This window comes from Onychomys torridus, chromosome 4 (assembly GCF_903995425.1).
Source record: "Onychomys torridus chromosome 4, mOncTor1.1, whole genome shotgun sequence".
In the NCBI taxonomy this organism is placed as follows: domain Eukaryota; kingdom Metazoa; phylum Chordata; class Mammalia; order Rodentia; family Cricetidae; genus Onychomys; species Onychomys torridus.
This window is the reverse complement of record NC_050446.1, coordinates 53826209-53843761: the sequence shown is the minus strand read 5'-3', so window position 1 is coordinate 53843761 and position 17553 is coordinate 53826209. Positions and strand designations below refer to the sequence as shown.

Genomic DNA, 17553 nt, shown 5'->3' with positions numbered 1-17553 from the left:
TAATTGGATTAAGTGGGATGTTTCCTTATTAAAATCTCAACTTTTAAAAATCAGGGTCTTCTGTACCCATAACTTACTGGTCACCCAGAAAAAAAAAAAAACAAAAACAAAAACAAAAAAACCTCTCCCTGTTTCCCACTTGGAAAAGACACAAGAGTTCAAACCACTCTCTACTCCACTTTGAAGCTCTTCCCTCACACAAACTTTGTTTCTTTAAAAGGAAGAATCTTATTCTCTCTACTTCTTATTAAAATGTGGTAGCAAATAACTAGCATAAACCTACTTCATTTTAAAATATGATTGAACTCTAATCCCAACTATTCGAGAGGCTGAGGGAAGAGAATTGTGAGATGGAGGCCAGACTAGGCAAGAAAATGAGAGCTTGAGCTAAGATAAATGGATAGACAGAATGGAGAGAGAGAAGAAAGGAAGGAAGGAAGGAGGAGGAGGAAGAAGGGAAGGAAGGAAGGAAGGGAGGAAGAAAGAAAGAATGAATGAAAGAAATAGGTAATAGAAATTATAGACACACATGATTTAATATTGTTAGTATAACAAAAAAACAACTTCATTAACAAGCACAAACATCTTATTTTCTTCTGTAGTACATTGATGTCTTCACTTTAAAAACAGGGTAACATTTTAATTGAGCATAGGAGACAAATGGCTTAAAATCTTTTCCTCTTGTCCCCAGATGTTCCAGGACCTGTTGGAGTACCATTCCTCTCTGACAACCTAACCAATGACTCCTGCAAACTTACATGGTTCTCTCCAGAAGATGATGGCGGCTCCCCAATCACCAACTATGTCATTCAGAAGCGGGAAGCCGACCGCAAAGCATGGACCCCTGTGACATACACGGTCACTCGGCAAAACGCTACTGTGCAGGGTCTTATTCAAGGGAAATCCTACTTTTTCCGAATTGCAGCAGAAAATAGTATTGGCATGGGCCCATTTGTTGAGACACCAAATGCACTTGTCATCAGAGATCCAATAAGTAAGTACAGTTGGAAACAAGTTTATGGTTAACCACTTTGCTGTTCATTTAATACAACACTATGGTGTACATATGAGTGTGTGCACATGTGTATGCCTTACATGTTAGTCACTTGTCAAGCATGAAGAAGACAACTGTTAAGTATCTGGTGTCACTGTATTTGTGACTGCGAAAGAGGTGGCAGGGATGTGTCACATGAGTCATCAAATTCCTTCCCTGTATTTATTCCATTGTTGTGGAAGTTTGCCAATTCAATGAGATAAAACTGAATCATTTTCCTAATTCTCAAACTCCTGACTCTGAAGACCTTTTGTTATTTAACCCAAACGAAGCTCTATTTCCTCACCTATCAGTGGAGAACATTGGGTTACTTAGAATCCTTTCTCACTGAAATAGTTCTATGGTGAGAACAGTTTTGAGATTCATTGAAACTGACAGTTTGGTTTTTTACAAGTAATCCTCAGCAGACGGTACTTAATGCTACTGTTCTTCTACATTCTCACGGTGACACTCTTCATTGTTATAATATTCACAGCTGTACCAGAGAGACCCGAAGACCTAGAAGTCAAAGAAGTCACTAAAAATACTGTGTCTCTGACTTGGAATCCTCCGAAGTATGATGGTGGATCAGAAATTATTAACTATGTCCTAGAAAGCCGCCTCATTGGCACTGAGAAGTTCCATAAAGTTACAAATGACAACCTGCTTAGCAGAAAATATACTGTTAAAGGCTTAAAAGAAGGTGATACCTATGAGTACCGCGTCAGTGCTGTCAATATTGTTGGACAAGGCAAGCCGTCATTTTGCACCAAGCCAATCACTTGCAAAGATGAGCTGGGTATGTGTCTGCTACAGTTTATACTTTGAAAACATCTACATCTATAGCCTTATCATAGGGCAGCAAAAATTACTCCTGTCTGTAATTCTACATTTTAGCTCCTCCAACCCTTGACCTCGACTTCAGAGATAAGCTTACAGTCCGAGTTGGTGAAGCTTTTGCCCTCACTGGCCGTTACTCTGGCAAACCAAAGCCCAAGGTTGATTGGTTCAAAGACGAAGCTGATGTGCTGGAAGATGACCGAACTCACATAAAGACTACTCCCACAACACTTGCTCTCGAGAAGACTAAGTCCAAACGCTCAGATTCTGGAAAATACTGTGTAGTTGTGGAAAACAGTACAGGCTCCAGGAAAGGTTTCTGTCAAGTCAATGTTGTTGGTATGTTTTACTTATCTTATCAAGAGTAATAGACCCCTTCTCCTTTTAGGAGCAGAAGTGATGATAATGTTTTGTACTATGATTTTTCTTTCTTTTTGTTTTTTCTGCAGACCGTCCTGGACCACCAGTAGGACCTGTCATTTTTGATGAGGTCACCAAAGAATACATGGTTATTTCTTGGAAGCCACCTCTAGATGATGGAGGAAGTGAAATTACCAATTATATTATTGAGAAGAAGGAGCTGGGTAAAGACATTTGGATGCCTGTGACATCTGCCAGTGCTAAAACAACATGCAAAGTCCCAAAACTGCTTGAAGGAAAAGATTATATCTTCCGGATTCATGCTGAGAATCTGTATGGAATAAGTGACCCTCTGGTGTCTGATGCAATGAAAGCCAAAGACCGTTTCAGTATGTAATATGGTGGAGGGATGACCCAGTGCTTGACAGTATTATGAGGGAGGTGTAAACTTTTAACACATTTTCCTAACATCTGTTATAGGAGTTCCTGATGCACCTGAGCAGCCAGTTGTCACAGAGGTCACCAAAGACTCCGCATTAGTAACCTGGAACAAGCCAAATGATGGAGGAAAGCCCATCACAAACTACATCCTGGAGAAGAGGGAAACTATGTCTAAACGATGGGTTAGAGTTACCAAAGAGCCTATCCATCCATACACTAAGTTTAGGGTTCCTGATCTTCTAGAAGGATGCCAGTATGAATTCCGGGTTTCTGCAGAAAATGAAATTGGTATTGGAGACCCAAGTCCACCATCCAAACCAGTCTTTGCTAGAGATCCAATTGGTACAGTATTAAAACATGTATTCAGTTTTCATATTACCCAGTCTTTCTCAGCTACATTTTAACTTCTTTTATTTTTTTTTTTATTATGTAGCTAAACCAAGCCCACCTATTAATCCTGAAGCAATAGACACTACATGTAATTCAGTTGACCTAACTTGGCAGCCACCACGTCATGATGGTGGGAGTAAGATCCTGGGATATATTGTGGAGTACCAAAAAGTTGGAGATGAAGAGTGGAGACGAGCCAATCACACTCCTGAATCATGCCCTGAAACTAAATATAAAGTCACTGGTCTCAGGGATGGCCAGACCTATAAGTTCCGAGTGCTAGCAGTCAATGAGGCTGGTGAATCAGACCCAGCCCATGTTCCTGAACCAGTTCTAGTAAAAGACCGACTTGGTGAGTGAGATGCTGGGATCTGCAATTATGACCAAATATAGGTACCTGTGGTGTATGCCTTACTATAGTATGCACTAGTGAATCCAACCTGAAGGCATTTCTCCTTGTTTTAGAACCTCCTGAGCTGATCCTTGACGCCAATATGGCAAGAGAACAACACATTAAGGTGGGAGACACCCTAAGGCTTAGCGCCATCATCAAAGGAGTGCCATTCCCAAAGGTGACCTGGAAAAAAGAAGACAGAGAGGCTCCAACAAAAGCACAAATTGATGTCACTCCAGTTGGAAGCAAGCTTGAAATCCGTAATGCTGCCCATGAAGATGGTGGAATTTATTCCCTAACTGTGGAGAATCCAGCTGGTTCAAAAACTGTCTCAGTAAAAGTACTGGTCTTAGGTACAAATTTTAATATTCTTGCCATTTTAAAAAATAAAAAAAAAAAAACACCTCAAATACACTTTTTTTTTTCTTGCCACTTACCTATTATTTAATACCTTTCAGATAAACCTGGGCCACCTAGAGATCTGGAAGTCAGTGAAATTAGGAAAGATTCTTGTTACCTTACTTGGAAGGAGCCACTGGATGATGGTGGTTCTGTTGTGACCAACTATGTGGTTGAGAGGAAAGACGTTGCCACTGCCCAGTGGTCCCCTCTTTCAACCACATCCAAGAAGAAGAGCCATATGGCTAAACATCTGAATGAAGGCAATCAGTACCTCTTCCGAGTAGCTGCTGAGAACCAATATGGACGTGGTCCTTTTGTTGAAACACCTAAGCCCATCAAGGCTCTGGATCCTCTCCGTGAGTTACTCTTTCTGAATATACAATTATTATTTAGCTAGATTTGGGATTATTGCTTATTCATGATAACTTTTCTTTCAAAGATCCCCCAGGGCCACCCAAGGACCTACACCACGTAGATGTCGACAAGACTGAAGTTTCTCTTGTCTGGAATAAACCAGATCGTGATGGTGGCTCGCCCATCACAGGATATTTGGTGGAGTATCAAGAAGAAGGTGCCCAGGACTGGATTAAGTTCAAGACTGTGAAAAACTTAGAGTGTGTTGTTACAGGCTTACAACAAGGAAAGACCTATAGATTCCGAGTAAAAGCTGAAAATATCATAGGTCTTGGTCTGCCTGATACAACTATCCCAATAGAATGTCAAGAGAAACTAGGTGACTTTTGGATTGGCATTATTACTTTATTTCTTTTTTAAATTATTCATACTGTGAAAATTCAAATCTAATGGCCTCCTGTTTTCCTTCTAGTGCCTCCATCTGTGGAATTAGATGTGAAATTAATTGAAGGGCTCGTTGTAAAAGCTGGTACCACAGTAAGATTCCCTGCCATCATAAGAGGTGTACCTGTTCCTACTGCAAAGTGGGCAACTGATGGGATTGAGATTACCACGGATGATCACTACACAGTTGAGACCGACAGCTTCTCATCAGTGCTGACCATTAAGAACTGCTTAAGGAAGGATACTGGGGAATATCAACTCACAGTTTCCAATGCAGCCGGTACCAAAACAGTAGCTGTCCATCTTACTGTTCTTGATGTTCCTGGTCCACCAACAGGTCCTATTAATATTCTGGATGTCACACCTGAATACATGACCATCTCATGGCAACCCCCTAAGGATGATGGAGGAAGCCCCGTGATAAATTACATTGTCGAGAAACAAGATACAAGGAAAGGCACGTGGGGTGTTGTCTCTGCCGGAAGCAGTAAGCTGAAGCTGAAGGTCCCACATCTCCAAAAAGGCTGTGAATATGTTTTCAGAGTCAAAGCCGAGAACAAGATGGGTGTGGGTCCTCCCCTTGACTCCACACCTACTGTTGCTAAACACAAGTTCAATCCTCCATCTCCTCCGGGTAAACCAGTGGTAACTGACATTACCGAGAATGCCGCCACGGTGTCTTGGACCCTGCCAAAATCTGATGGCGGCAGCCCAATAACTGGCTATTACGTAGAGCGGCGAGAAATAACCGGCAAGTGGGTGAGAGTCAACAAAACACCTATCGCTGACCTGAAGTTCAGGGTGACTGGACTCTATGAGGGAAATACATATGAGTTCAGAGTTTTTGCTGAAAATCTTGCTGGATTAAGCAACCCATCCCCAAGTTCTGATCCAATAAAAGCTTGCCGGCCCATCAAACCACCAGGGCCACCTATAAATCCTAAGCTAAAAGACAAGAGCAAAGAGTCTGCCGACCTGGTGTGGACAAAGCCCCTCAGTGATGGTGGCAGCCCCATTCTCGGATATGTAGTAGAATGTCAGAAGCCTGGCACAGCACAGTGGGATAGGATTAATAAGGATGAACTCATCAGGCAGTGTGCCTTCAGGGTACCTGGACTGATTGAAGGGAATGAATACAGATTCCGAATAAAGGCAGCCAATATTGTGGGGGAGGGAGAGCCAAGAGAACTCGCAGAATCTGTGATTGCAAAAGACATCCTTCATCCTCCAGAAGTAGAACTTGATGTTACATGCCGTGACGTCATTACCGTTCGGGTGGGACAAACTATCCGCATTCTTGCGCGAGTCAAAGGCAGACCTGAGCCAGACATAACTTGGTCTAAGGAGGGCAAAGTACTGGTCAAAGACAAGCGGGTTGACCTCATTCACGATCTACCTCGTGTTGAGTTACAGATTAAAGAAGCTGTCAGAGCTGACCATGGCAAGTATATCATCTCTGCTAAGAATAGCAGTGGACACGCCCAAGGGTCAGCCATTGTTAACGTCCTTGACAGACCCGGGCCTTGCCAGAATCTGAAGGTTAGCAATGTAACCAAGGAAAACTGCACAATTTCTTGGGAGAACCCACTAGATAACGGTGGTTCGGAAATTACAAATTTCATAGTAGAATATCGTAAACCAAATCAGAAAGGCTGGTCAATTGTTGCCTCAGATGTCACCAAGAGACTGATCAAGGCCAACCTGCTGGCCAACAATGAATACTATTTCCGCGTTTGTGCAGAGAATAAAGTAGGCGTTGGGCCAACCATTGAAACAAAAACTCCGATTCTGGCCATCAACCCTATTGACAGGCCAGGTGAGCCTGAGAACCTTCATATTGCAGACAAAGGAAAGACATTCGTCTACCTAAAGTGGCGGCGGCCTGATTATGATGGCGGCAGCCCAAATCTATCATACCATGTTGAGAGGAGGCTGAAGGGCTCTGCTGACTGGGAAAGAGTACACAAAGGAAGTATTAAGGAAACCCACTACATGGTGGACAAGTGTGTGGAAAACCAGATTTATGAGTTCAGAGTACAAACTAAGAACGAGGGTGGGGAAAGTGATTGGGTGAGGACAGAGGAAGTTGTTGTGAAGGAAGACTTACAGAAGCCAGTCCTGGATCTAAAACTAAGTGGGGTGCTAACTGTCAAAGCTGGGGACACCATTAGACTCGAGGCAGGTGTGAGAGGCAAACCATTCCCAGAAGTTGCCTGGACCAAGGACAAAGATGCTACAGATCTAACACGATCACCACGGGTCAAGATTGATACCAGTGCCGAGTCATCGAAATTCTCTCTTACCAAAGCCAAGAGAAGCGACGGTGGCAAATACGTCATCACAGCAACTAACCCAGCCGGTAGCTTTGTGGCCTATGCTACTGTCAACGTTTTAGATAAGCCTGGTCCTGTAAGAAACCTGAAAATCACTGATGTGTCCAGTGATAGGTGCACTATCCGCTGGGATCCACCAGAAGATGATGGTGGCTGTGAAATTCAAAATTATATTCTAGAAAAATGTGAGAGCAAGAGAATGGTATGGTCAACCTATTCCGCTAATGTCTTGACACCCAGTGCTACAGTGACTCGTCTCATAGAAGGAAATGAATATATTTTCAGAGTCCGTGCAGAAAACAAAATAGGCACAGGACCTCCGACAGAAAGTAAACCGGTCATAGCAAAAACCAAGTATGACAGGCCTGGCCGCCCTGACCCTCCGGAAGTCACTAAAGTAAGCAAAGAAGAGATGACTGTGGTTTGGAATGCCCCCGAATACGATGGTGGGAAGTCTATCACAGGATACTATTTGGAGAGAAAGGAAAAACATGCCGTCCGCTGGGTCCCCGTTAACAAGAGCGCCATCCCTGAGAGACGCCTGAAAGTGCAGAATCTCCTCCCAGGACATGAGTATCAGTTCCGCGTCAAGGCAGAAAATGAAGTTGGCATTGGAGAACCAAGCTTACCCTCAAGACCAGTGGTGGCAAAAGACCCCATAGGTAAGATGTCCCTCCTGTTCCTAATATGAAGCCAGTTCTTAACCTTACATGTAGAAGTATTTAACAAACAGGCTGCTCCATATTTTTTAAACAGTATTTTAGCTAGGATTTCTCCAAATAGACCTTTTATCATGTCACCAAAAAATATGCGCTGGTAGATTCTAACTTTTAGAAAGGAAAATAAAGAAGTCTTGGGAATTAAGAGATTAAAATGACTTTGTTTGGATTGAAAATGAACTATAAAATTATACATTAAACTATCATGGGGCTGAGGATGAGGAGATGGCTTAGTTGGTAAAGTGCCTGCCACAGAATCGTGAGTTCAGGTCACCAGCACTCATGTTCAAAGCCAGGCATGACAGCACACATCTATAACCCCAGGGTTTAGAGGAGGACATAGATGGACAGATCCCTGGAGTTCACTGGCCACCCAGACTAGCCAATTGGTAAGCAATAGTTTCAGTGAGAGGCCCTGTATCAAACAATAAGGTGGAAACCAACAGAGAAGGACACCCAGGTTGACCTCTGGCCTAAACATGCATGAACTCATATGTACACACACTTAAACATTAGCACACATATTCAATAAACACAGAAAAAAGAATAGAATCAGCCAGGCAGTGGTGGCACACGCCTTTAATCCCAGCACTTGGGAGGCAGATTTCCATGAGTTCGAGACCAGCCTGGTCTACAGAGCAAGATCCAGGACAGGCACCAAAACTATATGAAGAAACCCTGTCTCAAAAAACCAAAAAAGTAGCTACACAGAAAAACCCCGTCTTAAAAAAAAATAAAAAATAAAAAATAAAAAATAAAGAATAGAATCACTAGTGATAGTTAGTTATGTGTACATTTTTTTATATATAATTTACTTTCAGAACCACCTGGTCCGCCAACCAATTTCAAAGTGGTTGACACAACCAAAAACTCCATAACTCTCGCATGGGGAAAACCAGTCTATGACGGCGGTGCACCAATAATCGGATACGTTGTAGAAATGAGACCCAAAATAGCAGATGCATCCCCCGACGAGGGCTGGAAAAGGTGCAATGCTGCTGCTCAGCTGGTCCGCATGGAATTCACAGTCACCAGTTTGGATGAGAACCAGGAGTACGAGTTCAGGGTGTGTGCCCAAAACCAAGTCGGCATTGGGCGCCCTGCGGAACTAAAAGAAGCCGTCAAACCCAAAGAAATCCTAGGTGAGGCTTCTCTTTAGTGGTGGGTACCCATCCACATCCATTCCCATGCAGCTCCCTCATACCTCTAGCGTCAACTAACGTCTCTGATGTCATCTGCAGAGCCCCCGGAGATCGACTTGGATGCCAGCATGAGGAAACTGGTTGTAGTGAGAGCAGGCTGCCCTATTCGACTGTTTGCAATAGTGAGAGGGCGGCCCGCCCCCAAAGTCACATGGCGCAAAGTGGGTATTGACAATGTGGTCAGAAAAGGACAAGTGGATCTAGTAGACACCATGGCCTTCCTTGTCATCCCCAATTCTACCCGTGATGACTCAGGAAAATACTCCTTGACCCTTGTGAACCCGGCAGGAGAAAAGGCTGTTTTCGTGAATGTGAAAGTACTAGGTACGTCATCCAAAAGCGCATTGTTTTTCCTGCTCCCAAAACAAATGAGTTAATAAGAATGCTGATTAGACATATGTTCTGAGTCTGTGGCTCTTTACAGATACGCCTGGACCCGTGTCTGATTTAAAAGTTTCGGATGTCACTAAAACATCATGCCACGTGTCCTGGGCCCCTCCTGAAAATGATGGCGGGAGCCAAGTGACACATTACATTGTGGAGAAACGTGAGGCAGAAAGAAAAACATGGTCAACAGTTACACCCGAAGTGAAGAAGACAAGCTTCAACGTAACCAACCTTGTCCCTGGGAACGAATATTTCTTCCGAGTAACCGCTGTCAATGAATACGGCCCTGGTGTCCCAACAGATGTCCCCAAACCTGTGCTTGCATCAGATCCTCTCAGTAAGCCATCTCCTTTCTTTCTCCTTTCGACACTAGTCACCTAGTTTATCAAGGTCAAGAGATCAACATGATTATAATCTACTGGAAGGAACTTGATTTATAATAGCCCACAGTGCAGTAAATATCTAACTCCCCCAGATAAAATGTGTATTAGTTGCTTCATGTTCTACTTTATTTTCAAGATGTTAAACTACACATCCCATACACTTTATTACAAAGGTCAGACTGAAACTCTTATATACATTAACCAAGAGGTTTATAAAGTTACCTAATTCTTTAAATTTTGTTCTTTCTCTAGGTGAGCCAGATCCTCCAAGAAAACTTGAAGTGGCAGAAATGACCAAGAACAGCGCCACACTGGCCTGGTTACCTCCCTTGCGTGACGGGGGTGCTAAGATTGATGGCTATATCATTAGTTACAGAGAGGAAGACCAGCCCGCAGATCGCTGGACAGAGTACTCGGTGGTCAAAGACCTCAGCCTTATCGTCACTGGCCTAAAGGAAGGGAAGAAATATAAATTCAGAGTTGCGGCTAGAAACGCTGTTGGAGTCAGCCTGCCAAGGGAAGCGGAAGGGGTCTATGAAGCCAAAGAACAGCTGTGTACGTTGTTTTCACGTTCTGTGTGTAGCTGTGCGCTTGAGTGAATATCTGCCTCTCCTGTCTGGCTTTTCTGAGTAGTAGTTTCTAAATACTACATAATTGTATTTATCTTTGCATTGCTCACCACTTCCTTTATACCGTGTGATGAAAAGCTGGCTTTGGTTGACATTTCTCCTTGAGTTACCAAGTTCTGTACACACAGAACAGGAAACTGTACCTAGGCTTATACAGCCTATATCTGAAGTTTTCTAAAATACTGATAGCTTGGTCCTCTTGTGGGCCTCCTAACAGTGGGCACAGGGGCTGTCTCTGACTCTTTTCAGGCTTTTGGGACCCTCCTCCTCATACTGGGCCACCTTGCCCAGCCTTAATACCTGGGAAGGCGCTTAGTCTTACTACAACTTGATATGCCATATTGATACTCATAGGAGACTAGCCCTTTCCAGAACAGAAACAGAGAAGTGGACTGGGGGATGGGAACAGAAACAGGGCTAGGGAGTAAGGACTGAGAGGAGAGGAGGGAGGGGAAATAGTGGCAGGATGTAAAATAAAATAGTTTTATTTTAAAATTTTCAATTACAAAAAACTGGTTATAAATTCCATCATTAATTTGAAACACCTAGTGAGCTACCACCCACAATCTAAAAAAAAAAAAAAAACCAGAAAAATCCCCCACCTAAGAAAATGGGTTTTGTTTTTTTCTCTCAGTGCCACCAAAGATCCTCATGCCCGAGCAAATTACTATTAAAGCTGGAAAGAAACTCCGAGTCGAAGCTCATGTGTATGGAAAGCCCAACCCGATCTGTAAATGGAAGAAAGGAGACGATGAAGTTGTCACATCCAGCCACCTGGCCATCCATAAAGCAGACAGTTCTTCAGTTCTGATCATAAAGGATGTCACCAGGAAAGACAGTGGTTACTACAGCCTCACAGCCGAGAATAGCTCTGGCACAGACACTCAGAAAATCAAAGTTATAGTCATGGGTAGGTTTCACATGGGACAAGTGGCCATTAAAATATGGAGATCAGAAGGGTTACCTTTTTTTTAAACTATTAAATCTCTGTTCTTACATTTCTTTCCTCTTGGTCTGTGCAGATGCTCCTGGGCCTCCCCAGCCTCCGTTTGACATTTCTGATATAGATGCTGATGCTTGCTCCCTGTCTTGGCACATCCCTCTTGAGGATGGAGGCAGTAACATCACCAATTACATAGTCGAGAAATGTGATGTAAGCCGTGGGGATTGGGTCACAGCTCTAGCTTCAGTCACCAAGACTTCCTGCAGGGTTGGAAAGCTGATCCCTGGACAGGAGTATATCTTCCGGGTCCGTGCTGAAAACAGATTTGGCATTTCCGAGCCTCTCACATCTCCAAAAATGCTTGCTAAGTTCCCATTTGGTGAGTGTTTTTGTTGTTGTTGTTGTTGTTGTTGTTGTTGTTGTTGGTGGTGGTGGTGGTGGTGGTGTGAGAGAGAGAGACAGAGACAGAGAAACAGAGAGACAGACAAAGAGTCAGAGAGAGATTCTTTGTAGACTAGTAGTTTAAAGAAGAAACTGACACTTCCTTGTCTTCATCTCTAGATGTTCCTAGTGAACCAAAAAATGCACGCGTCACTAAGGTCAACAAAGACTGCATATTTGTCGCATGGGACAGACCAGACAGTGATGGAGGAAGCCCCATCACTGGTTACTTGATTGAACGCAAAGAAAGAAACAGTTTGCTCTGGGTGAAAGCTAATGACACTGTTGTCCGGTCAACTGAATACCCTTGTGCTGGCCTCGTAGAAGGTCTAGAATATTCATTCAGAATTTATGCCTTAAACAAAGCTGGATCCAGCCCACCTAGCAAACCAACGGAATATGTAACTGCAAGGATGCCAGTAGGTAAGTAACCATTGTTTAGAATTATAGAGACACGTTTAAATCTTTCTTCTGAAAGTTAGCACTTTCCTCCTGGAATGGGCTCTAACTCTTACCGTGAAAATGTACTATAGCAAGCACTGAAAAGTAGATACTGGATGGATGGCTGACATTACGATTGTTATCCTGTTGAACACCACAGGAGCGATGCGTGAGGAGCTAAAACTTCTGCTAGTGAAAACAACACTGAGAATATTTCTCTTTGCTTTAGATCCTCCAGGGAAACCTGAAGTTGTTGATGTCACCAAGAACACTGCATCCCTTATCTGGGCCCGTCCAAAGCACGATGGGGGCAGCAAAATTATCGGCTATTTTGTAGAAGCTTGTAAACTTCCTGGTGATAAGTGGGTTCGGTGCAACACCACACCACACCAGATTCCCCAGGAAGAGTACACAGCTACTGGGTTAGAAGAGAATGCTCAGTACCAATTTAGAGCAATTGCCAAGACGGCTGTGAACATTAGCCAGCCTTCTGAGCCTTCCGACCCAGTGACTATTCTTGCAGAAAATGGTAAGGTTCTACTGCATATTATAACACAGTATCCGTGATGGTCATGTCCCCTGACAAAAACAAACAAACAAACAACTAAATGCATACCTATGGGAAAGGGAAGAATAAATGATAAGGGGTTTACTTTGTATCCAGCACTAACAACTATACTTATGAAGAATCTTAATAAGTAAAAACAAAAAGGCAGGTTACGAAACTGAGGACTGTAGATTTTAATCATACATATTCACAGAAGGATGACAAAGAAATAATAAAAGGGTAGTGCTGAAAACCTAGTGTTGGAATTGTGGGAATTTACTTTTATCTATTTGCAGTATTGTCAAATTTCTATATTAAACTTACTTTACTTTCATTATGAGTATGAGCTTAAAAATCAGTGGCTAAGGGGAGAGAGATAAGCAGGGGAGAACGTCAGAGTGTCAGTCAGACAGGAAGAATTAATACTGCATATGGATTTCAAGATTACCTGGAGAGCAGACTGTAGGTATTCTCAACACACAATATAAATGTTGACTGAGCAGGTGAAGTAACTGTTGCAGAGTTTACTTGATGGAAACATCCCACAGTGCATACTTTTGCAAAAACAGTGTACTCACAAATGTATATAATAATTATTAAATAAAAATAAGGTTGTAGGACTAGGGGTGTAGCTCTGTGGCATAGCACTTGTATGAACCTGGGTTCAGTCCAAAATATTAAAAGTTCATAGTTAATAAAAGATAAAATCTCATTCATAAAACAAGATCAAGTCTCATTCATGAAACAAGTCTGAATTTATCGCTGCTATCAGTAATAATTAATGCATGCAAAACTGCATTGTATAAGACCTTCAATCTTCTTTCTTTCCAGTTCCTCCCAGGATAGAGCTCAGTGTTGAAATGAAGTCTTTGCTCACTGTGAAAGCTGGAACTAATGTCTGCTTAGATGCTACTGTGTTTGGTAAACCAATGCCAACAGTTTCTTGGAAGAAAGATGGCACACCAATAAAGCCAGCAGAAGGCATAAAGATGGCAATGAAGCGGAACTTGTGTACCTTGGAGCTATTCAGTGTGAACCGGAAGGACTCAGGAGACTACACCATCACTGCCGAAAATTCCAGTGGTTCCAAATCAGCCACCATTAAGCTTAAAGTACTAGGTAATCCCATGTTTCACTTGAGCTGTAAAGTTCACAAGCTGTACATGCCAATGAACTCCTATAATCCCAACATCTGGAAGGAGACAGGAGGATCAGAAGTTCAAGGTCATGCTCCCCTGCTCAGGGAGTGCTAAACCAGCCTTTCAACAGATGCCCTGACGTGAGCACAACAATAAAGTATTTCCTAAGACTAAAGTTAATAGTATTACAGAATAGTGTTTCTGATCTCTATAGAGTAGTAGTGAATACCTAGGGTTGTGAAAAGGTGACTTCTCGGGTCATATAGGAACTTGATGACCCTATAAAGAGCACAGCCCACTGTCTAGACCTCTTCTCCATGTTCATTCCCCTTTTCTCTTCTCCATTCTTTCAGATAAACCAGGTCCTCCAGCATCTGTCAAAATCAACAAGATGTATGCAGATCGTGCAATGCTGTCTTGGGAACCTCCTCTCGAGGACGGAGGCTCAGAAATCACCAACTACATCGTTGACAAGCGTGAAACAAGCAGACCCAACTGGGCTCAGGTCTCTGCTACTGTGCCCATCACCAGCTGCACCGTGGAGAAACTTATAGAGGGCCATGAATATCAGTTCCGTATCTGTGCTGAAAACAAGTACGGAGTGGGCGATCCCATCCTCACTGAGCCAGCAGTTGCTAAAAACCCATTTGGTAAGAACAGTGTCCAGCAGTTTGCCCTTTACTTTTAAATACTATCTTTTTGCTTAGGAAACTAACTTATCATTCCATCTTTACAGACCCACCTGGACGCTGCGACCCCCCTGTCATTAGCAATGTCACTAAAGATCACATGACAGTCAGCTGGAAAGCGCCAGCAGATGATGGTGGCTCACCTATCACTGGATACTTGGTTGAAAAGCGGGAAACTCAGGCAGTTAACTGGACTAAAGTCAACAGAAAACCTGTCATAGAAAGAACACTAAAAGCCACGGGTCTCCAGGAAGGCACTGAGTATGAATTCCGAGTTACCGCTATAAACAAAGCTGGACCTGGCAAACCCAGTGATGCGTCCAAAGCCGTTTATGCTCAGGACCCACTGTGTAAGTGTGCTTGAGAGAGTCCCATGCTCTGCATTCAGCATTAAACAGCCAGAAAGGAAGCTGTCACTGAACCTTTCTGTTGTCATTTGTCCTCAGATCCTCCTGGCCCACCAGCTTTCCCTAAAGTATATGATACCACCCGTAGCTCTGTGAGTCTGTCATGGGGCAAGCCGGCCTATGACGGAGGGAGCCCTATCATTGGTTATCTTGTGGAAGTAAAGCGAGCTGATTCTGACCACTGGGTGAGGTGCAACTTACCAGAGAAGCTACAGAAAACCCGCTTCGAGGTGACCGGCCTGATGGAAAACACAGAGTATCAGTTCCGCGTGTATGCTGTTAATAAGATTGGGTACAGTGACCCCAGTGACGTGCCAGATAAACACTGCCCCAAGGACATCCTAAGTGAGTACTACCAACAGACATAGATGAGATTTTCTATCATGTTCTAAGAGAGAGAAACATCTCTCAGGCAGACATATCTACAAGTCCCAGGAGCACAGGTCAGGAGGGGTGGGTGGCCGAATGGAATGAAGATAATGGTGGTTTTCAAAAGAATGTGGGATTTTAGTCTAAGAATAAAGAGGTTTTGTTCTTTTTCTTTTTCTTTTTTTTTAAGTCACAGCCTATTTATTATCCTTCTGCTTGTTATTTACTCACTCAAACAACCCTTCTATAAGTATGTAACTGGAAGGCTCTTTTTTTAAAGTAAGTATTTATTTATTATGTATACTCCCTGTATGTCTCTGCCTGCCCGCCAGAAGAGGGCACCAGATCTCATAATGGATGGCCATGAACCACTATGTGGGTGCTGGGAATTGAACTCAGGACTTCTGGAAGCACAGCCAGTGCTCTTAACCACTGAGCCATCTCTCCAACCCACAGAAGGCTCTTATAAGTCCCTTTCTTCTATTCATTTCATCTCCATAACTCCTTCCCACCTTAAGTTTCTCAGCGGTATATTTAATCTATTGCATACTTTTCTTCCTACAATGAAAGGGAGCCAGAGTTTAGGCAGGATGTCTTTGCCAAATGTAAGAAAGAAAAATCAAGGTTGGCGGAAGCATTCTTTGAGCACAGATAGAGGCTTAGATCTGCAGGCTTCATGTGAAGAGGGGTGCAGGTCCTTTAAGGCATACTTGGTTAGGTCAAAAGTGCATTGAAAAATAGATCTTGAGGGCTAGAGAGATGGGTCGGTGCTTACAGGGCATCCTGCTCTTCGGGGGGATCTGAGTTTGGGTCCCAGCACCTATATCAAGTGATTTAACAGCTGCCTGTAACTTCACCTCCAGGAATCCAACACCCATTTCTGGCTTCTGTGGGCTCTGCACTCGCATACACAAACACACATATAAACACATATTTAAAAATAAAAATAAAACATTTTAAAGAAAAATGAAAAGATCAATAGAGTACTGAATTATTAAGGGTGTTTTTAAAAGACAAGAAATTAGTTTTACAAAGGAAATGTATTTTAGGAATGGTAAGGACAGTCTTTAGAAATACATGTGATGCTGAAATTTTTATGACTTTAACTTTCTTCACCCCCAAATGAAACAGTTCCACCTGAGGGAGAACTTGATGCCGAGTTAAGAAAAACCCTCATCCTACGTGCTGGAGTCACAATGAGGCTCTACGTGCCAGTAAAAGGACGCCCACCTCCAAAGATTACTTGGTCTAAACCAAATGTCAATCTAAGAGAAAGGATTGGACTGGACATAAAGTCAACTGACTTTGACACTTTCCTGCGCTGTGAAAATGTGAACAAATATGATGCAGGAAAATACATCTTAACCTTGGAGAACAGCTGTGGGAAAAAGGAGTACACTATCGTAGTGAAAGTGCTCGGTAAGTCTGTTAAAAGCATCGTGTGTGTTTGGAACCATATTTGTATGTTTTGTGAATGTGTCGTTTCTTACTTAACCTCTACCTGTTACTCAGATACGCCTGGGCCCCCTGTCAATGTGACTGTTAAGGAAGTATCCAAGGACTCTGCATATATCACCTGGGATCCTCCCATTATTGATGGAGGGAGCCCCATCATAAACTATGTGGTCGAGAAACGGGATGCAGAGAGGAAGTCCTGGTCGACAGTCACAACTGAGTGCTCAAAGACGAGCTTCAGAGTCTCCAACCTGGAGGAGGGGAAATCCTACTTCTTCCGAGTGTTTGCTGAAAATGAGTATGGCATTGGTGACCCCGGGGAAACCCGTGACGCCGTCAAAGCTTCTGGTGAGCAATGCACTGTGACCCATCCTGGTGAACCACCGCCCACCTTGGTTATCTGGGGCTTAGACTCATCCTTTCTCCTCTTTTAGAAACCCCTGGACCTGTTGTTGACCTCAAAGTGCTGGCCGTAACGAAGTCATCTTGCACCATCGGCTGGAAGAAGCCTCGCAGTGACGGTGGAAGTAGAATTACCGGCTATGTGGTCGATTTCCTGACAGAAGAAAATAAGTGGCAGAGAGTTATGAAATCAATGAGCCTCCAGTACTCCACAAAAGATCTGAAGGAAGGGAAGGAATACACCTTCAGAGTGAGTGCTGAAAATGAAAATGGAGAAGGAACCCCAAGTGAAATCATGGTCGTGGCGAAGGATGACGTCGGTGAGCATCTCCCAGTGCATTGTCACTTCCTCTTTCCAGTCATGAGAAGTGTATGCTGGAGCCCTAACACACTGGCTTACCAAAGGAAT

General features: G+C 43.2%; 1 protein-coding gene across 1 annotated transcript in view; it reads left to right on the top strand.

Moving 5' to 3' along the window:
- Ttn (titin) overlaps nt 1–17553 on the top strand; it is a 269525-nt gene that overhangs the window by 199216 nt on the left and 52756 nt on the right. The window contains 25 exon segments of the mRNA XM_036184883.1: nt 692–994; nt 1530–1832; nt 1931–2212; nt 2323–2622; nt 2714–3016; nt 3108–3416; nt 3530–3811; nt 3917–4216; nt 4300–4593; nt 4687–7653; nt 8532–8852; nt 8952–9236; nt 9337–9636; nt 9935–10237; nt 10946–11221; nt 11334–11633; nt 11816–12118; nt 12366–12665; nt 13515–13802; nt 14176–14472; nt 14559–14861; nt 14958–15263; nt 16419–16706; nt 16800–17090; nt 17177–17464. Of these exon segments, the coding sequence (XP_036040776.1) occupies nt 692–994; nt 1530–1832; nt 1931–2212; nt 2323–2622; nt 2714–3016; nt 3108–3416; nt 3530–3811; nt 3917–4216; nt 4300–4593; nt 4687–7653; nt 8532–8852; nt 8952–9236; nt 9337–9636; nt 9935–10237; nt 10946–11221; nt 11334–11633; nt 11816–12118; nt 12366–12665; nt 13515–13802; nt 14176–14472; nt 14559–14861; nt 14958–15263; nt 16419–16706; nt 16800–17090; nt 17177–17464 (10092 nt within the window).